The 23,225-nt window shown below is 45.4% G+C and overlaps 2 protein-coding genes across 3 annotated transcripts in view; one reads left to right on the top strand and one right to left on the bottom strand.

The window, feature by feature from the left end:
• Positions 1-765: 765 nt before the first annotated feature.
• PRDX3 (peroxiredoxin 3) lies at positions 766-10,079 on the bottom strand. The gene is made up of 7 exons (XM_035138321.2): positions 9,943-10,079; positions 9,164-9,284; positions 8,014-8,155; positions 6,853-6,988; positions 4,488-4,591; positions 2,987-3,152; positions 766-1,492 (listed from the first exon to the last, which is right to left on the bottom strand). Exons 1-7 carry the CDS (start codon positions 9,985-9,987, stop codon positions 1,439-1,441), a joined length of 768 nt encoding a protein of 255 aa, XP_034994212.1. The 5' UTR covers positions 9,988-10,079; the 3' UTR covers positions 766-1,438.
• An 11,993-nt stretch (positions 10,080-22,072) lies between these two features.
• Positions 22,073-23,225, top strand: part of GRK5 (G protein-coupled receptor kinase 5) — a 165,677-nt gene continuing 164,524 nt past the window's right edge. For both annotated transcript variants that reach the window (XM_035138644.2, XM_035138645.2), the window contains exon 1: positions 22,073-22,442. In XM_035138644.2, coding sequence (XP_034994535.1) covers positions 22,391-22,442 — 52 coding nt within the window. In that variant the 5' untranslated portion in view covers positions 22,073-22,390. The remainder of the gene's footprint in view (positions 22,443-23,225) is intronic.

A 23,225-nucleotide genomic window follows, 5' to 3' on the forward strand; every position in this document is an offset into this window, starting at 1 on the left:
TCTCTTGAGAGCCCAGAGGTATCTTTCCCTACCCAAAACTGAACAATCCTACAGTAACTGAATGTGTGCTCATTATAAACTTCCCTATGCAGCCCAGTTGTATGAGTGTGTATTCACAAGTCCCACTGTGTTAAATTTAATTATTAATTTAAGTAATTGTGCGTAACTTTGTGCACCAGGCAGAACAAATTCTCTGAGGACTGCCTGCTATTGCCGCTGCGACTACATTAGGGGTGAATGAGTAATTTCTTGTAAGAACATATGGCCTAAGGCTTACCTAGCCCAGAGTCCTGCTTCCCAGTAGTCAGCCAAATTGCAATCCCATTGGTAGAACATGAACACAATAGCCTTCCTCTGCTATTTCCTAACGAATGGTATTCAGAGGGGCGCTGTCTCTTATTCGAGGTAGCATACAGCCATCGTGACGTCTCCTAAACATGTGGTGGTTGCCACAAACTTGGCTTCAAAAAGGGGAAAGAGTTTCCTTCATAAATTGTCATCATGTTTCCAGAAGATGAGAGTCATAGTTCGAACCTCTATAGTTCTGTTTTTCAGAAGTGCCTTTAATTCATAGCTGCATATTTTGATACAGATGTTCAAGATCATTCTAGAAACATGTTGTAGTAATTCGCAGACCCATTAATGGATCGACTCCATAATTACAAACATACCATGAAATACATGTGAAAGCGGGAATAGACAAAGTCAACTATTCAACAATTTCATAGAAGGCATGAGTCTGTCGAGCAACACCAACAACAAAGATTTTTGGTTCATAGCTTCACCTTGGGTTTATTTATAAAAGAAAAGCATTAATCCTTCACTTTACTTCATCCTATAGGTGTTCCATATTGCAGTAGTCTAAAGTTCAATTACTTCAATTCTCAGTTCACCATTCACATGTTGTTGGCTTTCCTTGCAGTTATCTGTGCACAAAACCCCTTTGCAGAACAAGTTTGATCCAAAATCTGTGAATATACATCTGTAATACGTCCCATCAATGGCCAAAGGAAAAGTATGGGCTGTTTAGGTGGAAAAGGCAGAACCTATTGGGGGTTTGTTTTGTTTTGTGGTTTGTTTTTTGGTTTGTTTTGTTTTAAAAATCTAACCAGCTCCTTAAAGAAAGGAATGCCTGTAGTTTACCTTGTAAGCAATTCAAAAGCATGGATATATCCCAGATTTAATATGGGTAGGTAGGCATTATTTTGCTTCATAGTTTCTGAGTATGCTGCATGTAAGAAACACCATGACTTGGGGACTTGGGGACAAAGTCACTCATCCTTATAGTAAAAACCTTGCAAAATATAACAACTTTTCCATCACAACAAATATTAAAATAATTTTGAAGTTTTATTACAATCATAGTTGCTGTTTCTGGAAGTCAGCTCTTTGCTCGGAGGAAATGTAGTCTACTTCTACCTCATTATTACTCATGATCTTATTTATTTACTTTCTCAAAATACTCCTTTGATTCTTCTGGATTTGGCTTGATCTGCAAAGCAAAAGCATTAAAACAGAAGATCACTACCAAATTATATTCATTCCAAACAGCACTTAAATAAATGGTGCCCTCTATGCTGTTAGCACTAACAAAAATGTTAAAAAGAACAGTTGGAAGAAATATTAAATCCTTGTCTTCCTTATTCATGCTAACCAAGCACATATCCAGACAAAAAATAAAAAATAAAACATTCAACATTATTTAATTACACAGAAGTTAAATGGTATTTTATGGAGAAAGTGTGAATATAGTAGGAGGAGAATCAACTCCTACATTCAAAACATAAGCTCTTATACAAGCAACTATGCTTAGCTTGGTTCCACTAATACCAGATGGAACTTGCATTTGTGGAATTATTGTTAAGACAAGAGTTGTCAGCTCGCTTTGCATTCCCGGTCAACATCCTTTCGTCTTACATGGTTTACAGTTTTCAATGTGAGCTGGTTGCTCAGAACCGTTCTTTGTGTGTTCTCTAGCCACAGATGATAAATAGAAAGGCTCTAAGGGAGTGTTTGTTCACGCATCAAGTGTGCTGAATGGCTGGTGTGTAGCAAAGCACTTGTGAATTTGCAGGGTTTCCCTGGATGATGGGTCTTAGAATTTATCTGAAAAAATGAATACCTTCTTGTAATGTTCTGAAAGTTCAAGGGTAAACCCTGATTTGAAAGCCTGTTGATATGTGTACATAGGATGCAATGGACATGGGTGGCACTGTGGTCTAAACCACTGAGCCTTTTGGGCTTGTTGATTGGAAGGTTGGTGGTTTGAATCCCCACAACAGAGTGAGCTCCCGTTGCTCTGTCCCACCTCCTGCCAACCTAGCAGTTTGAAAGCATGCCAGTGCAAGTAGATAAATAGGTACTGCTGTGGCAGGAAAGTAAACAGTGTTTCCATGCGCTCTGGTTTCTGTCACGGTGTTCTGTTGTGCCAGAAGCGGTTTCGTCATTCTGCCCACGTGACCTGGAAAGTTGTCTGTGGACAACGCCAGCTCCCTTGGCCTAAAGTGAGATGAGCGCCGCCAACTCCACAGTTACCATTGACTGGACTTAACCGCCCAGGCGTCCTATATCTTTACCTGGGATGCAATGTCCTGCTTTAACACACCCCACCCAACAAATAACTCAATTGAGTGCTAGCACACTGAATTTGCTGCAACACAACTGCATGATACAAAAGGCATTACACCAATGTAGCATGACAGATTGCTCTACCAGCAGAAGACATTTCTCATTCTGTTCAGTTAAAAGGGTAGCAACTTACCTTAATATAATGCTCAGACAGAAAAATGCAATATTTTAGAACAAGATTTCAGAAGTCTAGATTAGCCCCAAAGCACATTTATGTCTTAATTTAATTAACAGTCATTAATCAGTTAATCTCTTTTCAATTTCAAGAAGCTCAGATATGAACCCCCTCTCGTATAGATGATAGGAGGCTTGCCAACAATTACATTAATGTTTGTGAATGTTACGTTTGCCAACGCACCGTGGGGGAATGTGGAGTCCAATCTGCTGGACAAACTTCTCCATGCGTTTCTACAAACTGGAACGCCTTCACCAAGCGAAGTGTTTCCTCTACGCTTCGACCAACAGGGAGGTCATTGATGCTCAAGTGCTTGATAATTCCATTAGGATCAATTAAAAAAAGACCCCTTCAAAGAAATAAAGCAGAATTTATAGTTTAGCACTCCAAAGGGCACTTGCTGTAGTTGTTTTTCAGTTTAAATGCATACCGGCTGCACACACAGATATTCCCCATCGCATTGGAGAGAAGCTATAATGGTAATGGAACTTAGTATTTCATAGTTTTGTAGAACTTAAATATATCAGAGGGATTCTAATGTTTCCTGTATTTCATGGTGTTGGTTGCACTTTTAAAGTGATTGCTTTCTATCATATAGTCTCCTTTCAGCTCCTCAAGACAGGCAGGATGTAAGTGTAATAAACCTGGCAAAAAGACATATTTTACAGCTCAACAACAGATGCCAACCTATACACCAGAGCTTTTCAAACTGTGTGTCACAACACATATCTGTGTCGCACGAACACTCCCTGTGTTCCTCCTGGGGCTGGAAAGGGGTTAGTTTAACCTCCAGTTTGCTAATAAAACTGAATTACTGGGTCGCAAAATGATGCATGTCCAAAAAGTGTCACCAACATGAAAAGTTTGGAAAGCTCTGCTATACATTTTGGCAAGCAGATATCTGAAAAAGGCTTTCAACTGACTGACATTAGCAGAGGGATTTTTCTGGGTTCCAACTCTTACCAGGCATGCATTGTATGTATCTTGTCTCTGATACCAAATACAAACCAAGCCTTGCACAACCTCTAGCAAGGATTCCGCCAAAACATTTTAAAAGAGGACTCTCTGTCTGTCTCTTTCTAGCACACACATAGCTGAAACACATGATCAACAGACTTGTTTGATTGGTCTACACCAGCAAAGAAAGAGGGGTGTTTGAATACTCCTTATTAAAAATGGGTGGTATTGAAGCAAATAAATGTGTGAGCAGAGCCAAGTTCTACTTGTACAACAGGACTTCTCCCCTTCCCCTTGGCCCCATGCATACTCTGCAACATACCCAAATCTTCTCTGGAGGGTTTGGGAATCCCTCAGAACAGTTTTAGGGGGCACATGGAGGAGGAGGAGGAGGAGGAGGAGGACGTCCCACTGCTCATGCGGAAATCATTCTAATGCAATGACTCACTTAGTGCTATTTTGGATACAACCCATTTCCTGTGCACACAAGGCTCTACCATGTCAGGTAGGAGATCAGGTTGGTGCATCATGGAAAGTTTACTAAAAGCATGCTTAGCCAGCATAGTTTATCTTTAAAGTATGTGGAGTTTATAGCTAGCAGACCACCCACTGCCCCTCTGAGCTTAAGCACCTTTAGGCAACTCCTGTCACTAAAAAGGAAGCTTCAGCTTTAGTACAGTCCAAATACAGAAACGCTAAAGGTAGATTATAGATAAATCTCTCTCACCTTAATGCAAGACCAGGCCCTTCCAAAAGCACACCATAATCTCGAGAGATCTGTTTCGTTAAGTCTGACAGAAGTGGGATATTCATGTGCCCCAAGCCGCCATTCTAAGAAAGAGAAGAAGGGGGAGGGCATCAGTTTTCTTCAACTGGAGACGGCCCATATCGAAACCTTGCTTCAAAGCATGGATAGAGAACCTGTGGTCCAACAGCACCTGTGTGCCTACAAATCCCATCAGCCCCAGCCAGCACGGCCAACAGCAAGGAATGATGTTACCTGCAGTCTAGCGACATCTGGAGTGCCACAGATTCCCTATCCCAGGGTTAAAGAGACTCTGTGATGAGAAGCTGCAGATACATTAACTGCAAGTCGTCTGGGGAGAGGGAATCAACCATGGGTGGCAGGTGGGTTTTCAGGAAATGCTCTATTGTTGCTTGATGTAGGTTTAAAAGCAGAAAAGCAATCAGCATAATACAGTCATACCTCGGTTTGCGATCACTGCGGTTTGCGATCGATTGGTTTACGACTGCTGCGGACCCGGAAGTGCTTACATCCGGGTTCCACAGCATGCGGACACGCAGAAGCGATCTGCGCAGCTTGCGCAGAAGCACTCTATCGGCGCTTCGCACACGCGCAGAAGAGGCGCTCCGTTTACGACCTGCTCGGGGAGCGACCGGCTCCCCGGAACCAATTGTGGTTGTAAACGGAGGTATGAATAAAGGTATATTCCATTCATGAAAGAGGCTCAAAAGTAAAGTGGAGCGCCTTCACAAAATGCAAATTTCTACCTACTGTTTATCTACTTACTGTTTTTATATACAGGGAATAAGACCAATTAAAAGCCATACAGTTGGTGTGCGATTATTGAATCGCTAAATAAATGGGCAATAATAAAAAGCCCCTTTCCTTCTTGTGTTAATGAATCAAATATACCAACTGAAGTATTAAATGTTTCAATTATTTGCTTTTATATCTCAATGCTGCAATAGTGCTGTTACTTATCATATACAGACATGTAAGCCTTTCACTCTGCACTCGTAGTTATTAGTATTGATGGGTGCATCTATTGAATTTCACAACATTTCCAGAGCTACGAAGGTAAACAACATATCCTTGAAACAAGGCCGACAAACTTCATTAGTGTTCAGGGACCATCCCGGGTCCTTCTCTTGTTGACCTTGGGTGATCCACTAACACTTTAGTTTTGCAAACACTTATGCATAAATTTCTTCACATGAATACACTGGCTTCAAGGCTGTGGGACACATAAGAAAAGTGAGGCTATTTATAAATGCATGCAGCCGGTCCCGTCTGTGCTAAGGAAATGTTTTGCACAGTAACACAGCATCATACAGCATGAGGATAGACTTGTGTTCTGAAAACCTCTGGTTACAATTGTTATAAGGAAAAAAGCAATCCTTGAACAAGAGGGCTGTGCAAAAGGACTTTATTTCTGCTAAGGAAAATATTCATAGACACCCACCCACTTTAGGAAGACATGGGGGGGGGGAATTCTCATAGTTCAAACCTATCTATTTATTCCACAGAAAGAAAACGTAAAACATGGTAGAAGGATAGTAGTTATATGTTTCAAGTGAGCTACATCATTTTTAATAACTTCAGGCCCAAACTGAATGACTCCTTCCTAAGGATTCTGAAATCATAGAAGCAAACTGTCTCTGTAGCCTAACTATCCGGCAACTCTCCAGCTCCTCAAAAATTAGGGAGGAAAGCACCCTCCCACTGAAGTAAATGGCAAAGCTCATTGATTGGGGTGTTTATGAATGGTCCAAAAGTTTTGTAACCATAGTCTGTCCAGGTTCTGACAGTGGTGAATCATGGCTGGTTAAAAATGGAAACAAACTTGTGGACATGTATGAGTCCAGGTCTTGTGTACAGAGCACCAAACTATAGCTGAACATTACATCTGAACCAGGTCTACCCTCAATCTTATTATTCCCCAGATGCATTTCAAGGTGATGTACAGTATAAAATAAATTAAAAAGGATTTTAGAAAAGCTAAAAAAAATAAATGAAAACAACACACAAAAAGCCAATATACTGTAGGTAGTGGACCTACAAGTTCATCGGATTCACGAGATATGTGAGCATGTAACCAGTCATTTTGTTAGGGCTCCACCTGGAAGCTTCTTGCTTGCCTAGATGGGAGGATCCAGGGGTGTGCATATGTAGAAACTAGCCCTCTACACAAAGATAAAAGTCACACCCGTTGCTCCACCCGCTTTTACCTCTGGCCCTATTCCCCCTTGGCATGTGGCCTTCAGAAGGGAATTTGGACCTCAGCCTCGGGAAGAAGTTTTATCACCCTTGCTTTAAATGAAAAAGCAGCAAAGTGTCCAGTCTGTACCTTTCGTGGTGTATTTATCCAGGCGAGGTGAGTAAAGTGAGAATCCACTGATACAGCAACTACATCGCAGTTCACCTGATGGAATTCGTTAGCTTTGTCACTGAAAGCGACAATCTCTGTTGGGCACACGAACGTACTAAGGGAAAGAAACACAGCAAGAACATGTAGGGGGAATGAGCCAGCCCTGATTCAAGAATGCACCTATTTTCCCACCCACTGCAAATTCAAACAGAGAAGAGGAAAAGGTATTTGCTCATCCCGGGCATAAAGCCTGCAGAAGGGGGGTAGGGAATTTACAAGCCCTCAAGGTCACAGACTTCTAGTTCAAAGGGAAAAGCTCAGAGGAATACTGACATTCTGCCATGTTGATAAATTTAGCGTCAAGACTGGAGCTCTATTCCCTGTCAATAGGTTTAACAGATCCTTAGACACCTTTATCTGACAATCCTAAGGATCCCAAGATGAGCTGTAGGCGACACCATTCTTCCAAAGTTTGGTGGCATCATCATCATCATTAAGATGAGCCACAGCACGACTCCAATGAGGAGGAAGCTGGTGACTTACATCTAGCAAGATCGTATGGCTACCCAAACTATGTATGCATGCTGGCAGTAATCTGCTAGTCAGAGGCATGCTTTTATCATATTTATCCACCAAAAATAAGTAACATTCCTGCCCTCTAACCACTAGAAGTACTGATTCCATGTTTGCCTGAAATGCTCAGATGGTGGACATTAATGTTCTGCTATTTTATGCAGAAGCACAGGATCCTCCAAAAGTTTAATTTCCCTTCATTACAATCCACCATACGTGGATGTTTCTGTGATTCTGACTGTTCCATTTTCTGTTGTAAAAGGTACAGCAAAAAAGTTTCTATACAAAGAATTTTTTTAAAAAACGTGAATACATTAGTCTTCTATGTGAACCCCCACCCCACCCCCAAGCAACACTCCCACTGCCTTCAACAGGCACTGGTAAGACAGCTTCTAGTTCACTTCTTATCATTCACACCTTACATAAAAGGCTCACGCTACCCTGCACAAAGATAGGCAGGATTCAAACGAGAACAAGTTAACTGTTTTGCAGATAAAGGGACCCACTAGTTAAAGGAGTATAGGCGAAGTCTGTATAAAAGAGATAGAACGTATAAGCATTACTTACAAGTCCAAAGGGTAGAAGAAAAGAACCAGATATTTTCCTTTAAAGTCGTCTAAACTCAGCTCTTTGAAATCCCCATCAACCACAGCTGTACCCTTGAAATAGGGAGCATGCTGGGTGACAGCAGGAACAAACTTTGAAGAACCTAGGAAAAGTTAGATAAAGCATGTGATAGAGGCATTATAGATGAAACAAGCGTAACCTGCAAAAAACTTAAGTACTCCTGTTCAGGGTGCCAGCCAGCCACAGATTCTTCCAAGACACACCATTGCATTGCTAAGCATGCTCAGTATTCATTGGTCTATTTTCCAGCCCTCAACCTTATATTTTGCCTTCATTCTTCCACTGCCCCTCCACAAAAAAACCTTGGGGATCCCTGAAACCCGCTGATTCTCTCTCTCTCATATGTGGATGCCATTTTGAACCCATAAGGACCCATACTGAGAAAATTATTATTTTATTAACATATTATTATTTATTATTAACATATGAAAAGCCTATTTCTTGGTGTCAGTTTTTATCCCAACACTATTTCAAAACCAAGGCTTTACAGATAGCCTGGAATGTTTATGCTCTGTAATTAGGCAGTGGAAGGAGAGAATTTGGTAAAGAATTCAGTATTGTAGGGTGTGGGTTTAACTCAACTTATTTCCAGGTTTCTGTCGCCAGTAAACTGTTCTCTATCTTACCCACTTTGCCTTTTGAGAATATTTCGAGGATACCTATTAAGGATTTGTCCGTTCAAGCTCCTAGAACTGCAACTCCTTACAACTCCCTTTCTCTCACACACAGTTCTGAAGTCAGATGTCTAAAATGTGTGCATGGGGGGGCATTCACACTGATGCACGTTCCTGAACATCGAGGCACATGTATGTTATTTTCACATGTTCCAGCTGGCAAAAACTCATACTAAGCTGCCAGTAACGCATTCTGGGACAATGAATTTTAAATCACTGCAGAACCAACTGGACAGCAGGCCAAATAAATAACATCACACGCAGAGCAGGCGAGGAAAGATCTTCGGCATTATCTTGGGAAGGAGACCATTCAATGGAGCGTTAGTACAAACAAGCTCCTATACGTGCATAGTCAGAGAGTGCAAGATCACGCTGTCATCCCCACCGCAGCGTCCTCCAACCGGTTGCACACTTACTAGTGCTGAAATGCCGCCGAGGAAAAGCGGGCGCCGCACCGTCCGCGCACTTCCGCCCTCCTGCAGCCGCGGCGGCTGTAAGGCACCTTCCGGCAGCGGCGCACGCCCTCCAGGGGAAGATCTGAAAAGAGACGGCGGGGAAACGTTAAGGGCAAAGGTGGCGTCCAGGAGCCTCGCTGGACCCAGATCAAGGGGTTGCACGAGATGTGCCCCCCCCAAAAAAGTTGCGCACCTAAGCAGAACTCCTGCAACTGGGAAATATCCACCCGCGCCCCCAAATTCCCCAACACGCACTCGCAGGCTGCAGAGGGAGAGAGGTTCTTTCCCCGACCCAAACACTTCTAGGGGGCAGAAGGGAAAAGGGCTTCCGATCTGGAAAAGGCAGGGAACTTCTGGCTTGACTTGGTAAACAAGTGTCGGGAGCAATAATAATAAGCACGATCCGTCCGCGCCAGCCTTCGAGGTGGAGCGAGTTGCCAGCGAACCCATTTTCAGAGGGCAAGTTCGGGTCCCCGGGGCAGAATCGGTTTAGCCTTCGGAACGGGGCCGGTGGAAATAGGCGGTGGTGCGGATCTTTCCCTCGTGCAGACTGCGCTACGCCTGCAAAAGTCAAGATATTCTAGAGGGAGGGGAGCAGGCCTTGGAAACGGGAAAATGCGGACCTGGAGACGCAACACGCGCGCGCAAAGAAGGCTCCGCAGGCCTGCCCGGGCGCCCGGGATCATCGCTTCGCCGGGGCTTGCGGAACTGCGACGGAGCAAAGCTGGGCTCGCACTTACCGAGGGCCTCAATAACCTTCCTAGCGCCCCCGCGACAGCAGCCATTTTCAGCTCCAGGGAGGGACTGGCCGCGGGAGGCGGAACCGGCCTCACGCTCCGCACATGGAGCGCCAGGGGTGGGGCTACGGAATCCTGTCGCCCGGGGCCGCGGCTTTTTGATAGGCGCAGCAGCGGGAGGGGCGAGCCTGACGGAGGCGAATGGGGCGCCCAAATAGCGAAGGGCCCCGCAATAACTTGAAGCTAAGCCCCGTTGCTCAGAGTAAGAAGCAGGCTTGCAGCGTGACGTACCTACCGTGTGTGCGTTTCAGGCAGACTTGAAACTGCTTCATTTTGCATGCAATCCTGTGCATACTTCACCTCATGCCGTCCCCTTTTAAATGTTTATTTATATACATATATATACATTTTCCATTCATCAGCTTATCGTATTTTTATATAGACTTCCCGACTTATCTTTCATTGGCATCCTATTTCATATTCTTTGGTTTCCTACACCTTATGTTTCTTCATCCTTTTTTCATTCTTTCTGATCCCTTGTCTACTGCTGATCACAGGCTTAACCCAATCGCTAGTTAACCTTGACACCACCCTTTTAAAAGTATTCTTCAAGATACTCCCACTCACTTCTTCTTCTTGTCGTCGTCCCCCGCCCCCATCATAATTTCTTATTTTGGCCACCAATATTGCTAACTCAGCAGACTCTATTAATTTCTGCAACCATTGATCCTTTGTCAGAACAATCTTTTTTTTTCTTTCCAGTTCTTCACCTAAGTTATTCTTCTGGCCACTGTTGCATATAAAAATAAATCCCTTACTTTCATTGGTATCTCTTCCCCTATTATTGCCAGCAAGAAGGTTTCCCAGTCTTTTCGGGAAGGTGAATTTAAGCATCCTTTTAAGTTCCTCATATAGCCTACCATTTCCCAATTATTATTTTTGCATGCTTGCATAGCCACCACATATGGGATAAAGAACCTTCTTTTTCTGAACATTTCCAACAAACATTGAATCCTCTCATACATTCTGCTGAGTTTACCTGGCATCAGATACCATCTATAAACCATTTTTTGGATATTCTCTTGAATTGCATAGCAAGCCAAAATTTCCATCGTCTTGTTCCACCATTTTTCCCATGCCGAGAGTTAAATGTTATATCTGATATGTGGGGGGGAGGGGGGGAGTTCTAGACCCTGCCTCCATGTAGTCTTCCTTGCTCCATTCTGAACACCCCCAGCTTCTTGTCAAGCTAACCACCCCCACTACTACTCCTCAGTTGGAAGACGGCCTCAAGGAGGATGTTTTCAGACTCCAGAAAGGAGGTCAGCCATCCCATGAGATCCTATGCCTCAAAGGAAAGAGGAGAAATGTCAGTTCCCTGTGGACATTAAGAGGGCTGCTCCAGGCCCAGGGTTTGATTTCAGTAGGAATTAGGAATTCCATGCCAAATGCCTACACAATCCCCCTCTCAGCCAGACTCTCAGGCCTTCCACCCAATGTCCCCCAAATCCCATCCCAGTCTCTCCTTCCCATCTCACCACTGGGTATCTCATGAAGCTTCTCACCACACTCAGATTTTTCATGTAGTCTCCTGTCTGCTGCCTCTGAGCAGATGCCCAGAACTCAGACCAGGAACATCTGATCCCTGTCCAGTTGCTGAAATGGCAAAAGTCAAGCTGCCAGTTAAGGGGAGGATGGCCAACTCTGTATCTGAGACTGTAAGAACTGGGGGCAAACTCTGCATGGGTGGGACATCGGAGGGATTTAGCACCTGCTATTCCATTTTCTCAAAGGCTAACCCCAGGTCATGGGAAGACCTGCCTCCATGGCGAAAGTGCAATGAGATAAGCAAAGGAGGACATGGGGAACAGGCCTGTTAATCTCTTAGTACTTTCCACAAACGGGTATGACAACATTCTTCCTTATTTCCTTGCTTCTGCTTTTATTGAAATCCTATAACGAGGTTGAGGGTGAAAGAGGAGAGCGCAAAATATGGTCTGAAGCTCAACATCAAAAAAACCAAGATCATGGTCACTGGTCCCATCACCTCCTGGCAAATAGAAGGGGGAGAAATGGAGGCAGTGAGAGATTTTACCTTCTTGGGCTCCTTGATCACTGCAGATGGTGACAGCGGTCACGAAATTAAAAGACGCCTGCTTCTTGGGAGAAAAGCAATGACAAACCTAGACAGCATCTTAAAAAGCAGAGACATCACCTTGCCGACAAAGGTCCGTATAGTTAAAGCTATGGTTTTCCCAGTAGTGATGTATGGAAGTGAGAGCTGGACCATAAAGAAGGCTGATCGCCGAAGAATTGATGCTTTTGAATTATGGTGCTGGAGGAGACTCTTGAGAGTCCCATGGACTGCAAGAAGATCAAACCTATCCATTCTTAAGGAAATCAGCCCTGAGTGCTCCCTGGAAGGACAGATCGTGAAGCTGAGGCTCCAATACTTTGGCCACCTCATGAGAAGAGAAGAATCCTTGGAAAAGACCCTGATGTTGGGAAAGATTGAGGGCACTAGGAGAAGGGGACGTCAGAGGACAAGGTGGTTGGACAGTGTTCTCGAAGCTACGAACATGAGTTTGACCAAACTGCGGGAGGCAGTGCAAGACAGGAGTGCCTGGCGTGCTATGGTCCATGGGGTCACGAAGAGTCGGACACGACTAAACGACTAAACAACAACAACAACAACAACATAACGAGGTGGGGCACCTCAAGCCTGGGAGACAAAGTGCAGCTCCCCAGGCCTCGCTGGCTGGCCCCGGGACAATCTCCAGGTCATATGCCTTGTAGGCCACCTGAAATATACTCAGAGTCCTGTAGTGACTTCATGCTCTTTATTGCAGCTTGTAAAACAGTGGATGAATTGCCCCCAAACCTCAGGCTTTTATATACATTATTTACACAATAAGTCCCGTCTGATTAGCTGATTCTGCTTCCCTCCTGGGGCCTGATTGGTCTTTTCCTGCAGGCCAATCAGTTGTTGCATTCTACGATCCTACCAGCCTAATTGGCTAATTAACTTCTTCCTGGAACCTGATTGGTCTTCTCCTGCAAGCCAATCAGTTCCTGCATTCTATTGCATTCTACGATCCTACTTGCCTATTGTTCTAGGATCCAAGCTTAGTACATAACACAACCTCTTATTTGTTCCCCCTCCAGGCCAAACCTATGCCCCCCCCCCCGGTCCTCTCACTCCTTGACTGCTTTCACTTGCCTGGAATGTGTTCTTCACCTGGGATCATGTTTCTTGCTTGCCTGGATGGAAGTGTGTGTGCATTTGCAAACTGGTGACTTCTGCGAGGCTAGAATATACGCTTGTGTAGACAGGAAAGAGTCATATCCATTGTTCTTCCCACTCCTGCCTCTGGTCCCAGGCGCCACTAGCACCTAGTCTCCAGAATATGGTTCACTAGAGAATGTGGCTTTCCATATTAAAATCACACACACCCCACGTGTCCTATCAGCTGTTTCATCGGACCCCACAAATTTATGGAGAATGAGGCTACCGAGAGTGGTGAATTGGCATGTAGCTCTGTGTTCAGGTCCGGCTCTAGGTGCAGTCCCGGTGGCGGGGGGGGGCGCTGCGCGACGAAGCCACGCAGAAGCCGCGCTGCGAGGGCGGGGGTGCCGGAGCGATCTCCGCGCCTCAGCGCCAGGGCGCCCGACCTGCTCGAGACGGCCCTGTCTGTGTTAGCCTCTAAATGATGCTAGCTCTGGGGATTCACAACCAGAAACCTGGGTTCATGTCCTGTTATAGGCTTCCTCACAGAGTATTTGTTGTGGGGGAGGAAGGGAAACAGAGATTGTTAGCCGCTTTGAGACTCCTTAGCGTAGTGATAAAGCGGGATATCAAATCCAAACTACTCTTCTTCTTCTTCTTCTTCTTCTTCTTCTTCTTCTTCTTCTTCTTCTTCTTCTTCTTCTTCTTCTTCTTCTTCTTCTTCTTCTCACACTCCTTCAGATACCTGGTTGGCCACTGTGGTGGGCTTCCAGCCCCGTCCGTCATTTGATGCATTACCTGTTCAGTTTGCTTGATTGTATGACATCGTGACAGCTACGAAAGAAGCAGCCAAGATGATCAAAGGCTTGGAGAACAGATAGATAGGGAGTTTCCCCTCCATCTACTATTACATCTTTGATGGGGATTTCTGCACATAATGTTGAATTGGTTTATGAAATTGACAGGAATATTTATAGGGATAGCGTTGCTTATGACAAATATGCTTAAAAGAGTTCTGAGAGCAACAAATGAGTTGCTTTTTTCACTTCCCAATGTCAACTGGGAAATTTGCCAAACACACAAAAGATGCACCCACCGCTTATTATATTATATCATAAATTTATAGACTGCTTAATATAAAAAAACCTCAAAGCATTTTACAAATATTCTCCTCTGCTCCTCCACCCTTCCTCTTCCCTCTGCATCTGGTTGGAGGTTGAAATTATACTTTGGAACATATAAGGGGCAGCTAGGATCTCTATTTTGGCAGCCAGTGGCAATCCTACTCCCCTCCCCCACTCCAAATTGCATTTCTGGAAACAATTTGAAGGGTTGTGTGTTGTTGTTGCTTTAAAAAATACTAGTGGGATCATTTGGCAGTGGCTGCTTTGAATTAAGTAATGACTTCACGAGAGATTTTGGAAACGGGCATTGTGGATGTAGCACTAACATGCTGCAAGCCTCACAGTTTAACAACTATAAAATGCTACGCTCCAGAGCCTGTGGAATGTTTTGAAATAAGAGGCACTGCCCTATTGCTATTGCTAGGTGACTGCAGATGCATTCCATACACAGGGAGAGTGTGTAAGAATTCTATGATATGCAGGCTGCCTGCCAGATGTTTTGGATGAGGTCAGCGTACTCCTAACCCGCTGTTATGACACACCATCGAATGTTGAGACAATATGCCGATTTGTAGGGTCATAACCTCATTGTAGCCCTCACAATTAACTGAAGGCAGGCAAATTGTTAATCATTTGGAGGGAGACACTAAAAAGACATCATGAGGTGGTGGCCAGCAGCTATGCTTGCAGATTTTACACTACAGAGAGGAAAATCCAGTTCTCCAGCCATTTGAATGAATATGGTGCTGATCCATTTGCATTGACTCAAACTGCTAAGCATGCTTCCACTCTGGTGGTGTCATTTGTTTGCAATTTCTGCTACGTCACGGCTAGCAGTAATAAATCTTGAGATGCTGTGGATGCGATCATTTCACTTCTGGTGGCATTAATTAAGATTCAGCTTGGAAAATATTTGCAGACAAATATAAATGTACCCAACTTAGTAAATTAAAAGGCCTTCTGTACCACATTTTTCAAATATCACGTATTCTCTGAAGCTGGGGCACTTAAACTTGATTTAAAAATAATAATAAAAACAAGAGCAGCTGCGTTCCAACAAGAGCTCTGAACTACACAGATGTATTTGGAGGAGCCCAAGCAGCCGAAAAGGGCTGTGGACCATCGACTCCCATAATTACATGGATGCAACAGTTAAATATGCAAAGAGGAATGGAGAACAAGTTATTGGAAGGCTACTCCCATGAATAATCCTTATAAAAAAGTATTTGTTTCTCATTGGAAATTTTGTCTTGGGGAAAAAACAACCCAAGATTTTTCGCCTTCTCCTGTAGAGACAGGAGACAGTCTGTTACTGCAGTATTCACAGCTGCAGACCTGCAAGCCCACTCAGTTGGTGACTCATCCGCTGCAACAGCTCATAACACAGCCCTTCATTTACCAGTCCTCTTTTCTTATTACAGTGAGGCCAAATTTCAGCTTTTGTACTGAGGGGGGGAATAAATGTGTTAGCGTTTCACTCCCAGGCCCCTGAAAGATGGCTGCTCGACCATTTTCCCCCTCTGACAGCCTGTGTTTATCAAAAGGTGTTTTATGAAGTGTCCCTGCTTAGCTGTGAATGAAAAATACCTTCCTTCTTAAAAGAGACTGTGAAGCAAAATTTAAAGGTTTACTTGGGACTGCCCACCCCCCTTCTCTTTATACCTTTATAATTCTAGGCTTAGAGATTTTCCTTAGCCAGTTCCAAAGGAAAACTACACTGGGTTATGTGTATTTTAGAAAAATATTTCTTCTCCAGGGGAGAAAAAGTACATGGGAGACTAAGCTACGGAAAACCATGAATTAAAGGCAGAGTATAAAGGGTGCAGTGCTGGGTCAACCCAGTAGGGCTGATGTGTAAGTGAATGCACATAGGATCAGGCTGCAACGTTGGCATCTTTTGCATGCTTAATTTGGAGTAGGTTATGCCAATCTCAGTTTAGTTACCCCCAAGTAAACACGTGTAAGATCATGCGCAGCAAAGACCTATCACAAATTTTATTTAAACGTCTACCTTGCCTTACCCAAAGCACCCTGGGTAGGTAATAAGTCTGCAACTGCTAGCAGGAAACGACAAAGTTTTCTTTTAAAGAAGCTGTTGACCCAGTTATCATTCAGTAAAAGCCAATAACATTTAGTAAGGTAAAGGTAAAGGGACCCCTGACCATTAGGTCCAGTTGTTACCGACCCTGGGGTTGCGGCACTCATCTCGCGTTATTGGCCGAGGGAGCCGGCGTCCAGCTTCCAGGTCATGTGGCCAGCATGACAAAGCCTCTTCTGGCGAACCAGAGCAGCACACGGAAACGCCGTTTACCTATTTATTTTACCTACGCCGGTACCTATTTATCTACTTGCACTTTTATGTGCTTTTGAACTGCTAGGTTGGCAAGAGCTGGGACCGAGCAACAGGAGCTCACCCCGTCGCAGGGATTCAAAGCACCGACCTTCTGATCGGCAAGCTCTGTGGTTTAACCCACAGCACCACTCGTGCCCCTTTTAATAACATTTAGTACATCACTGTAAATCCGCATCCCTCTCCCAGTTCAACCTTGTCAACGCCCCACCACCACCACCAAGAGCAATTATTTGGTCAACAGCTCCTTCAATACCTAGCCTTTGTCAAGCGTGGGGGAGTGAGGGGTGGGGGGGGGAGAAATTCTATACTTGTGGGACAGCCGCTTATAATGCAGGTCTGCAAACTCTGGCTCTCGTGAACCATAGCTGCCAAGTTTTCCCTTTTCTCGTGAGGAAGCCTATTCAGCATAAGGGAAAATCCCTTTAAAAAAGGGATAACTTGGCAGCTATGTCGTGAACTGGCAAACAGGTGGTAATGCTAAGAGACCAGGTCCTCTAGCCCAGCAGCCATGACTGGCCTGGCCAATGTTCCAGGACATGAAGCACGTGAAGCTGCCTTAATCTGTGCCAGACCATTGGCCCATCAAGCTCAACCCTGTTCTTCAAGGTCTTCCCCATCTTGCCACCCGAGATCCTTTTAGCCAGTGGCTGAATGTGGTGTTCTGCTACAAATCATACGCACAAAGCCGTACCTCCTCCCAGTGCAGAACCTGAAACAGTTATCGGATCCAAGTAAACATTTTATTTCAGATCATTTATGCAAATATTGAAACTGAATATTTAAATATTTGGCTACAGAGGCATTCATCTGCATGCATGATCAGTGCTAGCGCTTCTGTTACTGAGGAAGAGCTCATTTGGGCAGAGCCAGCGTCATCAAAGAGTTACTTCGCCGCCATCCACAAGGAGGCTTCATCAAAGCATTTATCGCTGCCTCCGCTTCCTCTGCTGGTTCCCTGGTGAGGAATATTAGATTGTAAGGTCATCGGGGCAGGGGACTGTCCTCTGGTAGCCTGTAAGCTGCTGTGCATACTGCTACCGCTATATTAAGAATAATGAAAAAAACAACTTATTCTTTAATCAGAACAGTTACTCTGTGCCACAGTAGTAGTGGGAAATCGGGTGGAGGCAACGTGCACATCCTGTTCAGAAGAGGTCTCTTAGAGGGCACAGTGGAATGCAGTGGGCAGAAAGGGGCACAAAATTCCCTTTGCATGAACATCCTTGTGCGAGTACAGCATTGGATATTTCCAAGTAAGTATATGCAGGATCAAGTTGTTCTGTAGATTACTGAGCTATTGCAGTTACCCCAGGCTTAACTGTGATATGCAAATCACACTCTCAAGTGGCTATTATGTAGCTCCTAGTTAACAGACTCCAGGCTATTATTCCCATTTCATTTTGAAGGTTGTGGCCTCTTTCCTGACATTGTCAGGCACACAAAACTCCCCGTTCCTTCTGCAAGACAGATGAAATTCAGCTGATGTAAATTTCCTGTTACAGAGCTGCAGTAATGGGGAAATAAAAAATTCATATGAAACCAAATTTAAATCCTCATTTAGATATGTATTTAATCTCAATGTATGCCACTCGTAAACGATTTTATCCTATAATAGGGGCACACACACACACACGGTACTTTTTTGAGCCAAGAATACCGCAGAATTCAGAGGTGTGCAGAATCTGAAGGCTCATTCTGTTCTGATCCATGCTTCAGCCCCAGAGGTGCAAATTGGGTCCGTTCACTTAAAAATGCAAATCCATCAAAAATTCTCTTCCATCCCCATCTGCCTTGTGGGTGTTTTATGAGGACAACTGAAACGGATTGTAAAATGCTCCATAAACATTAAAATGCTACACAAATACTTAGCAATTAACTCCCCTGACAGATGACTACAATCCAAGCCTCAAAATGCAGTTTGTGGTGTCATGCCTGTGGTCTTCCATTAACGTAACGGAAAGCTAGTATTCTTCTGAAATCACGCGAGCTACTGCTATGCAATTTCATGAGAGAAAAAGTCTTAAGGAGAATGCATTGGGAGCTGTGGTTAAAAAGGCCAACCCCAGATAATAACCAATAAGCCTCCTTGAGAGAAATACACTGTGCATCTTCTAAAGAGATAAGGACTAGTATTCTCTGGATTACACTAGTGGCTTCAATATTGATGTATCATTAAAAATAGTGATCCCACAATGAGGGTGGATTCTTCCCCCTCTCTCTGTTTCACACACACACAGAGAGAGAGAGAGAGAGAGAGAGAGGAGAGAGAGGTTGGCAGACCCAAAATGCTTGTTGGAAAAATACGTCAAAAAAGAGAGACAGCACTCAATGCTTTTTGGTGGAATGTAAAATGGGCATTTGGATTGTAAAATGGGCACTTGCTGTTGAACTGTTTGAGATCGGGCAGCTCTGCCAAACCCAGTTACAGCATGCTGGTCCACACTAGCTAAAACATCTATTTGATTTTAGCTGTTTATAAAGATGCATTTTCGATATGTTTGTATACACTGAGGGCTCCATAGGGCCATGGAGAGGGACAGAACTTGTAAAATAAATAGACAAAACATGAAAAACCTGGAGAAAGTGGCATCATTTGGGGTTAAGGCACAAGTGGAGCAGGCAATAGTTTTTCTGTAGCATATCTGCCCAAGAGCAGACAGACCTGCCATAGTCAGGGCAGCACACCAATCTCTCACCTCTGCTCCCCTGACCAGAGCAAGAACCATACCAGGCAACAGGTTGCTGCATATTCTCCATCATTTGCACTCAAGTGGCACTGCCTGATGCTCATGACTAGACTTGGAGGCCGCTTGCCACAGAGGTTGGGCGCAGCCTGTCTTCATCATCCCAAATATAAGAAAGCCACTAGGTGGCACCATGGCACAACTCAAGGTCTACCAAGGGGATTGCTGTGGTCAATTATCTGGACTTCTAGCACAGCTGTTGCTGAAGGGATGTTATTAATCACCCCGGAGAAGAGACAGAAGTTCTGGATACGCTTGTCTCTAAACAGTAAGCATCTGAACTGCGTTTCTCGTGAGATCTCATAATGGTCTCTCATGTCTTACTGTAAACAAGTTTTAAATTTCTACAGGAAAGAGCCAATCAGCAAGGGGAAACAACTATGGGCTTATTCAAATATTGCAGCTCCTATCTGCGTGGAGGCCACTGAAAATTGCTTCCGTGTGATCCGTGCAGAAGCGAAAACAAAGCAGTTTTCCATGTGATTCACCCTACTTAGTAGGGAGCCTCCATGTCGGGACAGTCCAAGAGGAAAGCTACTTACAGAACGACCAGTTAGGAGCAGTAAACACTTTGCTCTTAACCCACTAATTGCTGCCTAAGCCTAACCCTTGTCATAGTCCATGGAAGTGTTCTGAAGTAAGTGGGTTCTGACTGCATACCTATTGCTGCCCAGGTTGCAATGCCACTGCTTCATTTCAGTAAGATCATAATTTCTCAATCACTCCACCTGAGAACGAGGGCAGCTTCACATGTTTTAGCAAATGAAAAGTCTCTGCATTTCGATCAAGGCCTGTTTGTCCATGTTTCAAACACACCAATGCCCTGCGGCTATCACAGAAAATGCATAGGCATCCATATTGGAAATACAGGGATTTCTCCTATTCAGTAGAAGTGTATATGGCTGTGGAAGTACGTGTGGGTCCAGAATTGGCCTCCACAGTCACTTACGGACTCATTGTTAAAACCGTGTTTATGGATGACAATCTTACTCGGCTATGAGTGATCGCCAAAGAAGAAGAAGATAAGGCAGCTCCAATTTGGGCTGTAGTTTTCAAATTACCTGTTTAATATGCAACCTTGATCCTATGCACACTGACTTGGAAAGAACTCCCTCTGAAGTCAAAGGGGCTTTATCTCAATTAACAGAGCAATCCTAGCCCTTTATCTGTGTTCCTGGCAAGCGTTAGGATGTGGCAAAGGTTTCTCTCTTCCATCAAGCTCAAGTCCCTGTGCACCCCTGCACTCCACCCCTAAATGCAGGCTGCTGTCAAGCTACCACCAGCAGAAATTCTGTCAGCCCTAGCTGACGTAAGGCCCTAAAATGGGGCATTTTGTGGGGTAAGAACAAAGCCAAGTATGGATCTGCAACCAGTCTATTTCCCTCAGAGGCATCCAATCCAGCAAAAGGGAGGACTGCAGCCTCTTTAAACCACAATTCATTGTTGGCATGCGTATCACACAGTACAATCCAATCCATGTTCATTAACTCACAAGTACAGTAAGATCCACTGTTCACTGGGGCTTACTAGCCCCTAGCAAATCAGTTTAGGAAGAGGCCACAGGTTTTCAGTGTCTTCTCAATTCATTTATCCTCTCCAGTAGAAAACAGTAACAGAGAGTTATAGTTTTATATAGAGCTAAAGTATCAGTAAGCACATCAAAGTGCAAGTAGATAAATAGATACCGTTCTGGCGGGAAGGTAAACGGCGTTTCTATGCGCTGTTCTGGTTCGCCAGAAGCGGCTTAGTCATGCTGGCCATATGACCCGGAAAAACTACGGACAAACGTTGGCTCCCTCGGCCAATAAAGTGAGATGAGCACTGCAACCCCAGTTGTTCGCATCTGGACTTAACTGTCAGGGGTCCTTTATCTTTTTTATCAGTCATAAACTCAGAATTATTAGGACTGGCCATATGAAACGCTTGTTAACTTTGTTGTTACGTTTATCCCGATTTGATCTCCTATCCAAACAGCAAACCTGGAGACAGGATTGTCACTCAAATGGTACTTGGATTCACAGCTGTGTTTCCTTGAAGACTGGGACGCAAACATGATAAAATGCACAGCAGGAGCAGAATCTATTTAACAATTGCAACTAAATTGTATGGAAGAAGGAGACGCAGTCTGCATCTTAAGCAGTTTATATCTCTTTCTTCCACTCAATCCTGTTGCCGTTCAGCCAAAGGAAAGCAGGTTCGCAGCAGACATCCGAGCTCGCAATATTTTCACCAGCAACTTATGTCGCTAATGCGAGGGAGCTGATAGACAACCTGCAGAAAAACCGTTACGGTCCACCCTCCCTGGCGCAGCATGCAGCACAGTTTGCAAGTCCAGACCATTTCCGCTCGCTCTGCCGCTTCCCGTCTCCTTTCCCAACTGCACAAGGCAGCTGCAAAACGCATACACACGCGGCCGCCCGCCCGCTCTCCCTGCTCTCCCTTCGGTCAGTTGCGTGCGCGCGCGCGCGGGAAACGCACGGCCCGGGGAAGCGCCCCAAGACTACATCTCCCAGCATGCCCGGCTCGGCGTGCGCCGAGCTGCGAGCCAGCTGTGGAGCACGGCGCCTGCGCTATGCTGCGGAACTGGCTCGGCCGTGCCACACCCCCGCGAAGGGAGGCAGCAAGCGTCTGTAACCTGACACCGTCAGAGGAGGGGAGGCAGTCGGGAGGGCGGGCTTTGCCTGTCGGCGCGGAGAATGGAGTAAGGGAGAGACGTAAGGAGGGAGGTGCGCGGACCGGACTCGAGGGCTGGACGGCGGAGAGCGAGCGAGCCAGCCAGGGAGCCAGCGATCAGGCAGCGGCGCTTCGCCGAGGGAGGCAGCTCGACGGAGGGATCGAGAGGAGGAAGAGAAAGAATGCCCTAGGGACGGACGGCGGGACCGGGCTGCTTGCTTGCTTGCTGCTGCTGCTCCTTCCACGAGCGGAGCGGAGAGAGAGAGAGAGAGATCCGGGCGCGCCTCCTGCCATTGACATCCTCGCCGCAGCGCCCTGACGGAGCTTGTCAATGGAGCTAGAAAACATCGTGGCCAACACGGTCCTGCTCAAAGCCCGCGAAGGTAAGCGAGCATCCATCTCTCTCGCTCTCGCTCTCTTTTCCGCCTGCCGCATTCCACCCTCCCTCGAAGCGACGGCTCGCCCTGCGCGGTGGGGGAATGGGGCAAAGGGGGGATGGCGAGGCTTAGGGGCGCGTGGTGGCGGGGCGTCCCTCCGGAGCCGCGCGTAGGCTGGCAGCCCTCTCTGCGCGACGCGCACCTTTCGAAGGAATTCGCCTGCTCGCGGAGTCTCCGCGGAGGTGGGCAGCTCGGCGGCATTGAGACGCCACGAAACTTCCCCTCCGGGCTCGCCCCTCCAGACGTGCGGGTGTGATTTCGGCGTGTATTGTTTGGAAAAGGACAGCTGCGAACGCATCCGCTCCCGGGGAGCGCAGAAGCGAGAACTTCTGGCTCCGGAGCCGGGAGGGGTTTCTATTTGTCTGGATTAAGAGGGCTGACGTAAGGGGGGGGGAGTGTGCAGAAACTAGTCGCCAAAGGGCTTTCTTGGGGTGTTCTCCACGGAGAAGAAGAGGAGAGAAATGGATGCAAGTAGACTTCTGTGAGGGGCAAATTTGCTGGCATGGGGAAAGCCCCCCCCCAGCTGATGCAAAAGAAGGCATGGCATTAAAAGGAAGGAATGGGGGGTGGGTGCTTTGATTTTTCTTTGCAGAAGCTGCTGTTATGTATAATACGTCTGTGCGTGTGTAATTTAAATTTACAAAATAAAAGGCGGGGTCTGGTTGCTTGTAGGGGAGGTATGATATCCATCTCTGCTCCAAATGGTTCCTGGGTTTATGACCATCGCCA

The sequence above is a fragment of the Zootoca vivipara genome, chromosome 5 (genome assembly GCF_963506605.1).
Source record: "Zootoca vivipara chromosome 5, rZooViv1.1, whole genome shotgun sequence".
Taxonomy (NCBI): domain Eukaryota; kingdom Metazoa; phylum Chordata; class Lepidosauria; order Squamata; family Lacertidae; genus Zootoca; species Zootoca vivipara.

What these genes read in the sequence shown, in the direction of transcription:
- PRDX3 (XM_035138321.2), bottom strand. Translation starts at nt 9,987, where the DNA reads ATGGCTGCTGTCGCGGGGGCGCTAGGAAGGTTATTGAGGCCCTCG. An exon ending in TCGGCGGCATTTCAGCACTA is followed by an intron (nt 8,156 to 9,163) that starts GTAAGTGTGCAA and finishes AACTTTTCCTAG; the next exon opens with GTTCTTCAAAGTTTGTTCCT. An exon ending in TTCTTCTACCCTTTGGACTT is followed by an intron (nt 6,989 to 8,013) that starts GTAAGTAATGCT and finishes TCTTTCCCTTAG; the next exon opens with TACGTTCGTGTGCCCAACAG.